Below are 15,762 nucleotides of genomic sequence, written 5' to 3' on the forward strand. Positions count from 1 at the left end.
GACTCCTTGACCTGGTGCCTGTTGTAACTGCTGAGCTCCAGGTTCTGGGTCAGGACCGGGTTCCCCTCTACACTGTGTTCACTGTATCTTGGCTTCATCACGTCTCAGTGTGTGGTAAGATAGTCAGTCCCTCCTGGAAGTTGTGATCGCAACTTAGTGCAAATTCACTTATTATTCGCAATTTTCACAATTTTCACAAATCATTAGAAATTTTCCACAAATCTGACCAGTCACTAACGTTTTCTGTATTTCCTGCTTTTCTGTTGGTTTCTGACCAACTGCTGCAAATACATTTTGACCAATCCCCTCAGCTCCCTTCTAATTTAACTTCCTTGTTTCACGACGTCTCTTGAAAGACGAACTTGCAAAATTAAATCATGTGTAACATGAATAAGCTGTAACGTTTGCCGTATTTTTTTGTAGCAAAATCCATTTTGAGATGTTCTGTAGGATTTGCTTCTACTGTGTAAACACTTCATGTTAACTTGAATGACCAATATGAAGTTCTGCTTTTGTACTTTAAAATCTCCTCATGTCAGGATTTGATTTGTATTGAGGTGCTACTTATTAGCACCTTCATACCTCAAGTACCTTTTCAAGAAGGTACTTGAAAATGTTATTTGCACTTTAAATATTAACTATGTTAAAAACCCAGGTTAAGCTACACATAACCTTCTGAGGTTATGTGTAGCTATTTAAACTTTATTTTTTTTAAATGGAACTTTGACCACAATTTTTTGATAAAGGTGTCACAAAATCTACAATTTTAGACCACAACAATCACCAAAAACATCCCAACACCCTGTAAGGACTGAATAGTTGCTTTTAGAAGATGCTAGTGAACAAGATTTAAAGTCAGCTCTGAACCCAAAGACTGATTTAGAATCTGTAAAATCTAACAAATTACCATTTTTAGAGCCTCAACGAGAGAGATCTGTTTCTCAAGCCCATCCTATAAACACAAGTGGATTTTGTTTTTGAACATGTTGCAATATACCACTTATTAATATGTGGAGAAACTCTGATCCTTTATGTTCCTGTAAACAATGGCAACAAACAGAATATAACAACAAATGCAGCTAAATCCTAGAATGAATGTAAAGCAATCGTTTATGTTTTATGTCATCCATGAGCATGTGAGCAAACACAGACTGGACCATGTTGTTAAAGTTAAGGTGTCATTTTGTTTTACAGATTTTATGTCTCTTTATTCATGCTGTAACACATTTTCAGATTTTTTTTATCATCTTCAAACTACAAACCTAACCCTAGGTTTGTAGAGTTAAGTAAGTCTTTACTTAAATATAAGTAAGTACTTATATTTAAGTCTTTACTTTGACTGGACCACTATTCCACATGGGTCTGTTTTGATCTAGCCCATCGTGTTCATGAGCGTGAGCCTTCTGCATGTCACATATTTCAGAGTCAGTGCACAGCAGTTATTAAAATTCAGCACTCCCTTGGGTTCATTTTTCCTAAAATAGGGCTGATTTTTGGATTAACCAGTTAATAATTGGATAGGAAAAGGTTCTTAATATAGGATTTTTTTATAGATATCATCTGAACCAGATGAAGCTAAAACTATGTTACTTGAAAGGTTCTGGGTAGAAAATGCTTACAGAAAATAATCTTTTATCTTAAATGGAAAGTACAGTTTTGGTTTAATTACTGAAAAATGTCCTTATTTAGAGTCTGTATACTCCAGTTAATGATTAATCAATTACTAAATTAGTTGAAGATTATTTCAATAATCGATTTTCAGCCCAACAGCCCTAGAGAAGACGTACCGAAGTTCTGATGCAGGTCACAGATTTCAGCTTCAGCAGAAGGTGCTGGCTCTGCAGGGGAGAAAAACGAATTAAAGTGCAACATTTAGTTAATAACTTTCGTTTCTGAACATACTTCTGAAAACCTTAAGGGCATAGATACGTTCCATTGACTGTGTGGTAGCATTCTCCTGCTAACATACTCCATGTTTTTTTGTTTATAGAATGCCTGTTCATTAAGGTAAGGTAATTTTATTTATACAGCACATTTTCAGCAACAAGGCAATTGAAAGTGCTTCACATGAGTTAAAAGGAAATACAAACAAAATATTAACCAATAAGAAGCCTTCTACCGAAAAAACAGGAAAAATATTTTTCCAGTCATTCTTTATCCTTTTTCTTCATCATTCCTTCATTAAGGAGAACAGATAAACCTGTGCTGTTCTTCATTTGGATCTTAGAAATCATTCAAATACATACTGTCTAAAAACAATCACTCTGCCAACTGTATCGTTTCCGATAAAGTCACGCTCACCAAAGCTGCGGCGTGTCTGATCTTCTGAACAATGCCGTTGTGGCCCAGGTACTGGAGAGAGAGCCACAGAGGCAGCGCCCGCAGCTTCTCCACAGGCTGGCTGGAGGTCAGACCAGCTGCCAGGGACTGAGAACACCGACACACAGAGATCAGGCCTCTTCACCACGGCTCCCCCTACAGTCTGAATGAGAACGGCGTGAGCCTACCAGGGCTGGGTCTTCGTGTCTGTAGAGGGTGACAGCAGTTACTGCAGGCAGCCCGAGCCAGCGACCGGGTGTCAGCGTCATGCTGTCGCTTCTGGTGGCTCCCTGTGAAAAAACACACCGATTACAATCTAACATTGTTTCTTTTCAAAACTCAAAACTCATCTGGGTGATTCTCACGAACCCAGTCATTTGAATGTCTAAGAAGATTTTAAAGTCATACTCATGAAAATTAAAAATAATTCACTTTTATTTGAACAATCATCATTTCTAATATTTGGCACAGTTAATTGTTAGTTACCAAAATATTTTTTTAAATGTTTTTTAACTAATTTTAGAGTCAGAAATTCATTACCGTAATGCGTCCACAGTAAAAAAAAATGCTTTCACCTCAATTTATCATTGTAATTATTCAAGGTGGTTTATAAAAAAATACTACCAACTTGTGTAAAATAATGTAAACTAGCTCAATATTGTAATATCTAATGATTTCCTATTAAATAATAAAATATATTTTAATAAAAGTGAGTGTCCAGAGGTGCAAAACTCATTACCGTAGCACCTTGTTCGAAGTCCTGTTAAATTTATAGAATTTTTTAAAATTGAGTTATTTTGACCCATAATGTACCACAAAGAAGAGAAGACAAAATATGGCTAAAAAATAAGATTGTTTGACATATTTTGATTATGATAATTGTTATGTTTCTCCTTGCATACGCCTATTCGCACACCATAGGCGATCATTACCGTAATGTGCATTACCTCATGTGCTTAAAAAGTAAATGATTAGATATTTTTCTGTAGAGAAGATATCAGGGAATTTGTATTGTAGGTGAAAAAATTTTAGCTGACTCACCATGGCATGCTACCATTTTAAGCTATCTCATGCGATTGTCACTCATTACCGTAATGCACAACTTTCATTACCGCGTAATTTTAGACCTGTTGTGGTAATGAAAAACAAGATTACGGTGATGAACAGTGTCTTTTTGAAATGAAAAAATAGATAAATACATAGTGCATTTAAACTTTAATACTCCTTCTTATTGTTTTTTTTACACAATTACAGCAGTTTTTTATTTACTTCCTACTTATGAAAAATGGTTATACTATTTTATGGCAACAAATATTAATTACCTAATGTGAAGGGCAAAAGGAAGTAGTGCTGGATATCAATTAAAATTTCCAAAAATGCTTAGATTCAGAGGGACCCATTTCAACTCATGATCCAATTTGATGGTTTTTCGATTCAGTTAAGGATATTCCGCTATCAAAATTTTACTTGGAAGGTGAATGAGTGAAAGAAGATGTATACTGGGGGCAGTTTTCCTGAACTGGCACCCCGGGGGGGTGGTCCACCTACAGAGTATGCTCCAACTACAGAGGGTTCTTAGGCCTCCCTGGTAATGTCTATTCTGTGGTTCTGGATTAGTCGAATCTAAGCTTCAGGAAGAGCAGTGTGGGTTTTGTCTTGGTCGTGGAACACTAGACCAGCTCTACACCCTCAGCAGGTCCTGGAGGGTCCGTGGAAGTTCGCCCAATCAATCTACATGCGTATTGTGAACTTGGAAAAGGTGTTCGACCATGTCCTTCAGGGAGCCCTGTAGGGGCTGACAGTAAGTCGGGCTGGTTTCCGGTGAGAGTTGGACTCCGCCAAGGCTGCCCTTTGTCATCGATTCTGTTCATTACTTTCATGGACAGAATTTCTAAACGCAGCCAAGATGTGGACAGGGTCCGTTTTGGTGGCCTTCGCATCTCTGCTTTTTGCAGATGATGTGGTCCTGTTGGCTTCATCAGGTCATGATCTACAGGTTTAGTTCCCAGTATATCTGTAGTCATGGATGGGAAAATGGAGTGAGAAATTGACAGGTGGATTGGTGCAGCGTCCACAGTGAAGCATATACTGCTTTTCATTGTAAGCAGTAATGGCTTTCCATTATGGTTCAGCAATATGCAACATTTTCTCAGTTGCACTGGTCTGCCCTGGTGAAGAGAGAGCTGAGTCAAAAGACAAAGCTCTCAATTTACTGGCCAATCTACAACCCTTCCCTCATTTATGGGATGAGATTTGGGTCATCACCAAAAGAACAAGATCACAGCTACAAGAGGCTAAAATGTTTTTTCTCTGAGCTCTCCTGTAGAGACAAGGTGAGGAGCTTGGTCATCTGGGAGGGACTCAGAGTAGAGCCACTGCTCCTCCACATTGAGAGGAGCCAGTTGAGGTGGCTTGGGCATCTGGTGAGGATGCCCGAGCCACCTCAATAAATAAATCACCCTTACATAAGAATAAATGAATAAAAATAAATAAAAAAAACACCCAGTGAAGGACATAGCCTATTATCCAGGTCTGTGTAATATCGATTTTTGCGATATATATCAATATTTTCTTTCCTAGAAAAAAATTGATATAGTAATGCAAGTATTGTAACATCCAACTGTCATCTTGTTCACTCATTGCTTGCTTCGCCGGGAGAGTGATTAGGTCATCAGGCTTAGAGTGATTCCTTCAGATGTTAAGTGTCAAGGTTAAAAAGGTATCAAACTATTCAGAGCAGGTACTTGGTGCACTTTATTTACTTCACAAATGCATGTAAGCTACAGTTTGTACTGTTTCAATTAAAAGAAACATGTTTTCTCACCACTTCTTTGATTCATTTTGTCCAGCTGTCGACTTTAAGTCTGTGTCCATGTCCAACTAGAGCCAGGTGTTGTGTAGTTGGTGCTTTTAATCAGTTTTCAGTTAAATTAATTCAATCCAACTCTAAGTCACAAAATGTCACCAAAATCACTCTGTCCCTCTAAAATCTTTCAGAAAATTGCAAAAGTGTATTGAATTGTATTGTTTGCTGAATATCGCAATATATATGGTATCGTGAGCAGAATATCGTGTATTGTATTGTATCGTGAGATTATTGAATCACTACAGCCCTACTATTCCTGAGGATTGATGAATTCGTCCAATTGCCCAACCTTACATTCCAAGCAATAAGCAGAGATGAAAAAAAGTCAGTTGTGGGTTTGTTTCCATGGCTCAACGTTGGTAAAATGTTTAATTTGCAGATGTATGTTTTGTTACATGCCATTTTATTATTTATGTGTAGTTAAATGTTAGTGTAATTATAAAGTGTTCATTACCGAAACATTCTTATTCATTACCGACATACGTTTTTTCATTACCGCTATGCTCATTTTATGATAATTTATTTAGATTAGATAAAAGAATTACATGAACTTTTTAATTCCTCAATGAAATGGTCAGACTCTTTTATATTATGGTTGTGTTGTTTTTTCAATTTAATGATTTAACACAAAATTAGAACAAAAATAGATTTTAAAAATGTATTCATGTTACGGTAATGAAATAATTGTTTACATTAAAATAATAAATTTTGTTATTAATGACTATTCTTTGTTGGTACCTTATCCTTTGTGGACACTGAAGTCCATGGTGTCCAAAAAAAGTGGAAAAATGTTTTTGTGGTTTCATATTTCTTCATCAAAATTGTGTTACGGTAATGAATTTATTTCTTCAAAGTCAGACTAAAATGTCTAAAAATATCTTTAAAAATATGCATAGAGGTTATAATTTTACATTGAAAGATAAAATTAGATTCTATTTTATAAAGAAGGTGTGTTTTTGTGTGCATACAATGCATTTTTATTTTTGTTGTAAGTTGTACCATGTTCGTGAGAATTACCCACCTGTTCAAATTAGCCTTCTCACTTTAACGGTGTAGTTATTTTGTGGTTTTGTGTCATGTAGCCATTTTTTTACCGTTTAGTTTGTGTTTTTAATTTTGTAAGGTGTCCTTGGGTGTTTTGAAAGGCGCTGCCAAATAAAATGCTTTATTATTATTATTATTATCAACATTACTTTTACTACTGCAGGAGAATATCAGTCAGTATACTGACAGGTATAAAACCCCTCGGATGCTGTCTTACACTGTGCACAGGAAAAAATTCCCTTTAATCATGTCTGGATGCGTCTTCCCTGCTACATCCGGCTCTTCTGAGGGTTGCAGCCATTACAAGATACAGTTTATGTGAGCAAAGAAACAGAGTAAGAAAAATAAAGGGCAATGACACAAATAATACATTCATTTGAGAATGATATCATGTCTTTGATTTTTTTAAGCCTCGTTTCAGATGAAATATAGTTATTTAAGGAGAACTAGTTCAACTTAGAGCTGCACCTGGTGATGCTCTATGAACATTAATCAATTCATCTTAACCACGATTGAATTTGACGAGTTAAGGACTGGTTCTTGTTGAGGATGAACTGGGTAAACACAGAAGTGGGTGTTATTTAAATAAGATTACCATGACAGCAGAAGTGACCTGGGCCAGAGCCAGGGTGGCAAGGTTGACCCTAAATAGATAAAAACACATTATTAAGTTTGTTTGGGAAAGCAAAGTTGTGGAATCAAATAACTTAAAATGATTAACATGTGTAATTGCTGTTAAAATAAAATCCCCCCCGCCCCCACCCGTAAAATTAAGTGAACTTGGATTCGTTTTCAGATTATTAGCCAGTTATGTTGGTGAATTATTACAGGATGCTAATGGCTTGAAAAAATGTGTCCCTGTTAGCTGTAGCTTCTTAATAATGACAACAAGAATGTCTCTGAAACTGAATGCTGAATTGAATGACTTTAGACCATTTAGGAAAAATAAACATTAACATTTCTTCAACATCTCTCGCTGCTAAGCTAGCTGCTACATTACAAAGACATTTCATCATTTACTTCCTACATTTGTCTCATTGATTGTGTCATTTATGCGGTAAATTCGGGAATCGTTACTATTTTGAATACAAAACAAAAATAAAAGTGACTTTAGCAAATAATTTCCCAAAATTTTTAAGCTTCTCCAGCTCAGAATGAGGAGAAAGAAACTCCTCCCAACACATTTGGAGTGAAATATAATGGAGTGGACAATATGAACATAGATAAACAATTGCTAACTTAGTCATTATAAAGACAAAAAAACTGAAATGTAACATCAAACTTTTACTATTATCCTTCTTTTAGTATGAATGCCTATTTATATTTCTAAGGGGGATACCATTAGTAAGTACATTTTATTTATATTTCTCAGACAGCAGTCACAAAAAAAATAGTAAAAAACAGTAAAAGCATTTGAACATTGTTCAACATTATATAAATAAGCCTTTAGATTTTTGGAGTAAATTTAGTGACAAAAATTAAAAGATCTGTATATCTTGTTTTTTCAGTTTTTTTCCTTTACTAATTTTATTTATTTTTTTTTTCATTTTCTGATTTCTTGTTTGAAATAAATGACCTTTCATTAATTTTAGATAAATCCTAAATGGTGATGAGGTATTTGAGGCCTGAGGATCAGCACTGACTTACCCCTCCACATGAAGCCATATACCATGCTGATCACACAGCTCCTTAAGGCGACTCAGTTTGTCTGTATGACCTGCTTCAGGGGTCCCTGAGAGGGAGAATCAGCAGAAACAAAACTGCATTAATTTGTCAGTTTTAAAAAAAAATTCCAAACAACTGTTGCAGAATTCCTGGTATCGTACACATGGATATAAATATTTTGAAACAGTCTGATCTTCACCTGCGTTGGCGATGAGCAGCAAAGGAAGCTTCCCAGCGTCTGTGTCCTCTTTGATCAACTTGTCCAACAGGGCAACATCCTGGAAGTCAAAAGCATGTTTCTTATCACATTTATATTCACTGAGCCATTTGAGGTGGATGCTGCTCCATCCGTTTCCTCCTACCATTTGGTGCTGGGATCCAAAGATGGTGTTACATGGCACTGTGCACAGGCTGGACAGAGGCAAGCCAAGCTAAAGGAGACAAAGGAAAATCATGTTTTCTTTGTATGCAAATGATTCAGTCACTGTTTGAATCAAGGTGCTCCCAGAGGCTTAGTTAGCTTCACATGTGTGCAGTCATGTGAAAAATCATCAAGACAGAACAGTGAACTGACATTTACACCACATCCTCATAATAAGCAATAAACTGTCTACACCCACTTATCCTGGGCTGACAATTATTGCTCACCTAAGTTCCCACCACTTCATTTCAACTGAAGTCTAGACTTTGACTGGGCCATTTTAAATTAATGACTGCTGTTCCAGCTGTTGTGTTGTAGATTAGCATGATGATTGGGATCATATGACTGTCATATATTCTCATTCTCTCATTTAAAACCACAGGCTTCTCATCAGCTTTCCACTTTGTGTGGAACTCTCCAACAAAAGTGATTTTAAATCCTCATTTGAGAACATGCAGCGATATCAAGGAGGTGTGCGTCTAATTGGAGGAAAAACAACTGTGCAGCATAAGCAAGTGTCTCAGGATCCAGCATTAAGGACAGCATTATGTATTTTGCAGGCATATAGTTCCAATTTATACATAATCAAGACACTATCTTGCTTTCCCTTCTCATAAAAATGCTGTACCTATCAAATATGACTTGAAAGAAATTTGACTTTTTAATTTAACTACTTCAAATTGGGCCAAAGACTCTCTGAAAACTATTGCTCTTTCTGAAACTCTGTCTTCAGGAAGTCATCACCACATCACTCCTCAATTAAGCCTTTAACATTTTTTTTTTTAACCAGCATTGCTCTAAGTGGCTCCTATAACAAGGTCAGTAGATGCCCAGTTCCACCAGGTGTTTGCTAATTGCTGCAGGCTAGTCTGAAGGAGCTGAGTGAGGGAAAGGTGAAAGCTTGGAAGTTTAAAAACTGCAGCTGAGAGAAGATGCTTCTAAATAGCAGGGCTAGGTTCACAGGGTCCAGAGCAAAATGCTCCAAGAAAGAGAGAAACTCATGAAGTCTTCCACAGTGTCGTAATGAAGGCGATGTTTTCTTAGAAAATCATCCATCTGTATTGTGGAACAGTAAAGACAAACAACCTGCATTTTGAACTTCACCTCAGCCATGTGGAAGGTTGAAACTTTGATAGTTTGTGTTCCAGCAGGACAACACCAAGTCTCTGGTTGGAAACGAAACACCTGTTGATGTTTCCATGAAGGGCTGATAAGGGACGTTTTATCCAAATAAAACGTCCCTTATCAGTAGGACTGAGTCTGCAGTATGGGGTCCCACGGTGAACCCACGGTTCACCCACGGTGAACTGTGCTGGCACCATTCCTCTACCCCCTCTACACTCCAGACGTCTATATCAACTCCCCACTTCAGAAGTTCTCTGATGACTCTGCCTTAGCTGGCCTCTTCACAGGTGAGGACGACTCAGAGGACAGATGGTGTACTCAGCACTTTGTGTACTGGTGCCAGCGCAACCAGTTCCTGGTCAAGGAGCTAGCTCTATGCTAGTCCTTTGCAGTGCAGGTGGTTGGAGATAGAAGAACTCTGGCTAAAACAACATCACTGAAGGACAATGTCTCGCAGACCACTTATTTCCACTCTATTTGTTTCTATATGGATTCTACCCACCTGGTTGCATAGGTGTTGTCCCAAGCCAGGCCTGCAGGAGGCGCTTTGGTAGATAACTGGCTGTCTGGAGCTTAAGACAGCATAGCCTTCAGTTGTATATTCCTCGTAACGGGCGTTGATGGCAAGCCGACAAACCTTTACAAGGCCATCCCTGTCATCTTCATGGAAATAGGCGGAGCCATTGTCATACCTGCAGGACAGTCAGGTGATGGATGTAGATGTGATCACTGATAAACATTAACCAGGCTCATAAACTGCATCTGTGAACCCAGATTGCTATGATGTAAAGTATTTTTGATAAGCTGCAGATATTGGACTATGGGATTAGTCCGATATCTATAATTTCAGGCAATTCTTCAAAATTATAAAAAAAAAAAAGCATTACAAGCTCTTAGTGCCATGGAATATGGTGTCTTGCAGAATGTTATTTGGATTTTTTATGCAGATATGAATCTAACCACATTGAATAACTCCCTACTTTTATTAAAGAAGCAGTATTATGTATTTTCCAGGCATATAGTGACATTTTATAGCACAATCAACTATGCTACCTGCAGTTTTTAGAAAAATGCTATATATTTGTATGTAAATATGACTCAAAAGAAATTTTACTTTATAATTTAACACTAGGAAATTTGTCTCTTTAAAAACTCCTGTTCTTTCTGAAACTCTGTCTTCAGGAAGTCATCACAACATGGCTCCTCTATTAACCCTCTATCAAAGTTTTTAAAAGCATTGCACTGAGAAGTAGTTCCTATAATGAGCTCAGCAGAAGCTTAGAAAATGCAGCTGTACCCCAAAGGCATGGCTAGGTCCACCTGGGTGTTTTGCACAGCTGAATGGTTGCCATGGAGATTTTGCAAGCATGCATAAAAAGGTCAAAAACGTCTAATTTACATCATACAGAGGGTAATACAGGGTTTACCTGAAGATCCTGCAGAGCCACAGCGTGGTGTCAGACAGAATCCGAGTGGTTAGCTTGCGGAGCCGCTCTCTGTCCAACACGGAGATGTACGCTGCCAGACTGTGGCCCAGTAAGGCCATGTGACCCTGTTCCCCCACATTCTGGATCCTGCTGGGCACAACACACATAAACATCTGTGCACCACTAAGCTTCAATCAGTGGTCAGTTCTGCTTACGGCTGGCTGGCCTTGTCCCTCCCATCCTCTTCGTCTTCCTCTTCATGGATGAGATGGTGAACAAGGTGCAGTATTGTGGTTACATCCTGGCCACTGCACATGAAACAGAACTTGAACTCGCAGCTTTGTAAATAGAAGATAACTGTTGTATCCAGTGAGCCACAGTTGCTACATAACATGAAGCCAGTTTATTACCAGCGGAACATTCAGGTGCTGTAAAACCTTGGAGGGTTAACGGACATTATCTCAGTCATCAAACATGACTAATGCAGAACATTGTAGGCCACACTTCACCTTGCCTGCTGCTGGTGGGGGACAGAGGGACAGCCTCTGTCAGACTGCCTGTCAGAGGCAGTCTGACAGAGGCTGTGGCTACTATCCAGCAGCTCACCACCACCAGTGTGCCACTATGTGTGTAAATGACTGAATGTAGTGTGGAGCGCTTTGTGGGTTGGAATTGATAAAGCGCTATGTAAGTACAAGCCATTTATTTAAGACATTTCAGTTAAATCTGAAATTTGTTCTTGTTTAGACACATCCAATACCACCATGCTTTTCCATTATAAAACATTCCGATGCCGAGTTGTACTCCAGTGATAATTAAAGCATCCTGTGGTTCAGTGGATTTCAATAGTAATTGTGGGGATTTTTATCATGTTTTGCATCCTGAGAAACTGTTAATATGTCACTTAACTTGTTAAAGATTATATTTCTGTTGAACATTGTCTTGATAAAAAAAAAATCCTTCTTCAAACACACAGCCCTCTTTAAACACAACAATACAAACAGGTTTTTAAAACAGCATCCGGGAGAGTAGATAAATGTCTGCAGGACACCCTGAAGAATGAAACGCACACAAGGACTGAGCTGGAATAAAACCTGACCTGGGCTAGGTGTGTGTGTGTGTGTGCGTGTGTGTCACTGCTCCTTGTGGGAACCGAAGCCTGGTCTCCACAAGGGAAAACACTGCTTTTGGGTCAGGGGTTAGATTTAGGACTAAGGTGTGAATTGAATTTTGGTTAGGGTTGGGTCTGTACTGGTAATGGTTAGGTTTTAGGGTCAAGCAACTGAAATCAATGAAAAATGAACGGAAGTCAATGCAAAGTTCATGTGAGAAACAGAAAAATGTAACGTGTGTGTAAGTGTCTTACTCTCCCTGTAGAGGTCCGGGGATACTGGTTCTACTGAAACGTCGGCTTTCCGTTCCTGCGTCTGGCTCCCTAAACACACACACACAGCTCCATGAATCCTTCAGTAAGTATCCTATTGAAATTCTCGCCCCCTTCTTCCTTATTGTAAAAAGATGATGTTGAACCCTACATCTGTCCATCTCCAAGGATCCTCATGGCTTCATTCAGGTTCTTTCCCACCTGAGCCAGAGCAGCATCTACCATGATCAAGGAAGAGGCTTTGTTTCCTGAAGGAGAGTTAAGAAGAATTCACACATGAAACACACAATGGATCAACAGACCAACATAAAGTAGCGTATAATTGTCACATGACAGGAAATTCACTCATTGTCAAAAAAGTGTGGCATGCGTTTATGCTTGTACTCCTTTCAGACCGCTAGCAAAGGTCTTTAAACGGTAGCCTCCTATATCTGAAACTTTCTCTCCACTGTAGCTGCCTTTCCATTAAAGGCAGCCACAGTGGAGAGATAGCTGCACAACATGAGAATTGCACTAATTGAAATTACAAAAATAAATGTGCTTAATAGAAACATGCTGATTTCAGAAAAACTCATGTTTTTGTAATAGGATGAGGTGGTTTCTCAGCTGTATCAAAATAGCTGAGAAATAGCTTAGGAAGAGCAGAGGGGCTCTAAGCTGTGTGCAGGTAATTGATATGCTGGTGTATCATCATCCCCATAATCATTCACTCCTCAGGTGGAAGTCGGAGAGGTTCAGCAGCAGAACTCCTCCGGCTGAGAGAACCCAAGTCAGCGGCCAACTCTCCTTCAGACCGTCGGTATGAGCTGGGGTTCGGACGTTAGTCGTGCTTAAAGATGATATTCAGATGTTTTTTATTAATTTAGTCTTTTGGAAAACACTTTTTTGCATCATGAGTCATGTGATCGAGAGCCAGATGTTACTACTGGTAAAAGCAACGAGGAAGACCCTCATCAGGAAGTAGGATGATGAGGGTTTGTTTTAGTTTTTCGGACAGTGTGCAGCTGTCTCTACAAGAGCTCTCAAAGCATCGCACAGTTCAGAAAATGTGTGTCATTCCAACGTGTTGAATCCATAACCCTTCTGTAAATTTACCGACTACAATTTTCACAAAGATGTAGCTGCTCCCAAGTAGGTGGGGCTTGTTGCTCCAACACCTGAATAATGAGCCAATCAGCCAATCAGAGGAGGCACCAAAGTCTCCTCTGATTGGCTGATAAAGATGGCTGCATTATGACTATATCTACCTGTTTACATCCATCACTGAAATGATTGTTAATGACTTACTACATGAACAAACTTATTCATGTGACTTTAATTTAATTTATTACTTAATGGAAGCACCATAATTGCAGAATTTTGTTTTGTTTCAACAATGGCAGAATATAGACAAAGATTTGCATACACTTGTAATGGAAACGCAGCTAGTGACAAAAACTACTGACTATGGTCTGAGTAGCGATGCATAAATAATAAAATTTAACAGTTGCCCTTAAATTATGTCCTCCTGCTGGTACTTAATCAAATGTCTCAGGGTTTTCATGTTGACCTGAAGGATGAATCTGCACTTCATGCCAGACTGGAATGACAAGGTCCACTTCAACCAAAGTTTTGGCTGAGCTGAAATCAGGGAACATTCCTCCATGTGAAGAGATCAGAAGTGGACAAGACTCTGTGAATGAGGGGTTTCCAGATCACAGGCTCTGGATGCAGTGGAAATTCTGCAAGCTGCAGTGGTGGTTCGTCTGCACCAGACGCTAGTCGTGCTAAAAGATGATACTCAGATGTTTATTTTTTAATTCATTTAGTTAAAAATAAAGCTTAGGTCAATTTTTTTCCTCAGTTTCTTTGCTGATACAGCAGGAGGAACAAAAAAGAAATAAAAATGTGTGAGGAGACTGCTTTTCTATTGAAGCAAACCTGACCTGGGCTAGCTGGTCAGGTAAGGTTAGATCCAAGAGGAGTTGGCTCCGAGAGGAATTTATTTGATTCTCGCTCACTTCTGAAGCAGCTCTCTGCTCAATGCAAACACAACCAGGGCCGGAGTACAATAGGGCCGGGTCGGAGGGGGCCGGGCCCTGCAGTGACAAAAGGCCTGAGGAGAGCACTGATCTGAGAAGCAGCAATGAAGCCCTGAGGAAGCAGCAAAGATCCAGAGCCAAGGTGGAAAAACCTGTTTGACTAGACGACTATTAGTCAGTATATAAATGTAAAATATATATACTTTTATTGTCATTGTTATAATACCAAAATGATATTCAGGCATCACAATGCTGTTACATCTGAATTTCCCCTTTGCGGGACAATAAAGGTTGTTTCTATTCTATTCTGTTGAGCATAAGCAAAAAGTGCAGATAGTACAAGTGAAATCTCATAAAGTGCAATAACAAATAGTAGGCCATAAGTTCCATTATATATAATAAAGAGTCATGTTTGTAGTTGCTATAAGTCATGTTAGGGACACACCAAACGTAAGGAAAAAGTGTTTTGGTCACAAAAACCAATTGTACATGTCCAGTAGTATGCTAAGCCATGGTGGTGGCTGCATCATGCTGTGGGGATGCTCTTCTTATGAGAGATAAAGTTGGCCAGAAAAATCCTGAGAAAAAAAAATCAATACCTAGGCTTGAGATGGAGATTCACTGTTTTTTGTAAGAACAGGAAAATACATTCTGACCTATATCAGGAATGCTGGTAGAGACCAACCTGCAGGCTTGCAGCTTGAATATTTCTTTTCTTAAAACAAATATTTAACATTTTTGATTAAATACAATTACATTTATGGCTCTAATATGGCAAAAGGTTCTAAAGGTACGAATAATTTTACAGGCAAGACAAATACGTTTGAACATTGGCTAAAAGTTGGATATATGACGACTTAAATGAGCAACACCAACTCATTTTTTGGAAGTTGGTTGAATTTTTAACCCTTTAAGCCATATCCATCCATCCATCCATCCATCCATTTTCGGTTATTTAAATATCTGACCCAGAACATTAGGAGAGCAGCGGGGCTCTAAGCTGTGTGCAGGTAACTGATATGCTGGTGTATCATCATCCCCTCCTCAGGTGGAAGTCGGAGAGGTTCAGCAGCGGAACTCCTCCGGCTGAGAGAAGCCAAGTCAGGGGCTAACTCTCCTTCAGACCCTCGGTATGAGCTGGGGTTCGGACATACGAAACCAGCAGCGAGCTATCCCAGCTGAAACAAACCCCACATCATATTCCTAGCTTTCCACAGCACCCGCTCCTTACCTTTTGCAGTCCACAGCTGACAGCTTGACACCTGCGCTCCGTGAAAAAGGACGCAGAGAATTCGCTGCTAGGTAACGCGAGGGAGCCCCTGCAGAAGTCTCCGGGAAAGCCCGTCGAAAAAAAATTAAGTCGCCAGTTTTGAATTTATTGCGAATTAAATTGTCGCCGTAGGAGATTTCTGTTAACCACTGGCCGAACTGGACAGTTTACTTCCTGGACCTGCCGAACGACGTGCATTCCACGCTGGCAGCGCTGACGT

At 39.0% G+C, this 15,762-nt stretch overlaps 1 protein-coding gene across 2 annotated transcripts in view; it reads right to left on the reverse strand.

The window, feature by feature from the left end:
• The window catches only part of pdxdc1 (pyridoxal-dependent decarboxylase domain containing 1), a 29,358-nt gene extending 13,596 nt beyond the window's left edge, over window positions 1–15,762 (reverse strand). Inside the window, exons 1-14 of one of the 2 annotated variants that reach the window (XM_088008038.1) lie at window positions 15,504–15,762; window positions 12,403–12,499; window positions 12,234–12,302; window positions 11,083–11,175; window positions 10,868–11,014; window positions 9,943–10,132; window positions 8,257–8,325; window positions 8,094–8,172; window positions 7,877–7,961; window positions 6,825–6,873; window positions 2,508–2,609; window positions 2,302–2,427; window positions 1,788–1,838; window positions 908–952 (exon numbers count right to left, since the gene is read on the reverse strand). In XM_088008038.1, the coding sequence (XP_087864164.1) occupies window positions 908–952; window positions 1,788–1,838; window positions 2,302–2,427; window positions 2,508–2,609; window positions 6,825–6,873; window positions 7,877–7,961; window positions 8,094–8,172; window positions 8,257–8,325; window positions 9,943–10,132; window positions 10,868–11,014; window positions 11,083–11,175; window positions 12,234–12,302; window positions 12,403–12,476 (1,179 nt within the window). In that variant the 5' untranslated portion in view covers window positions 12,477–12,499; window positions 15,504–15,762. The remainder of the gene's footprint in view (window positions 1–907; window positions 953–1,787; window positions 1,839–2,301; window positions 2,428–2,507; window positions 2,610–6,824; window positions 6,874–7,876; window positions 7,962–8,093; window positions 8,173–8,256; window positions 8,326–9,942; window positions 10,133–10,867; window positions 11,015–11,082; window positions 11,176–12,233; window positions 12,303–12,402; window positions 12,500–15,503) is intronic. The other variant, XM_014987226.2, reaches the window with a different exon arrangement.

Source organism: Poecilia mexicana, unplaced genomic scaffold, assembly GCF_051168715.1.
Source record: "Poecilia mexicana isolate PSO_F unplaced genomic scaffold, ASM5116871v1 scaffold_8, whole genome shotgun sequence".
In the NCBI taxonomy this organism is placed as follows: Eukaryota; Metazoa; Chordata; class Actinopteri; order Cyprinodontiformes; family Poeciliidae; genus Poecilia; species Poecilia mexicana.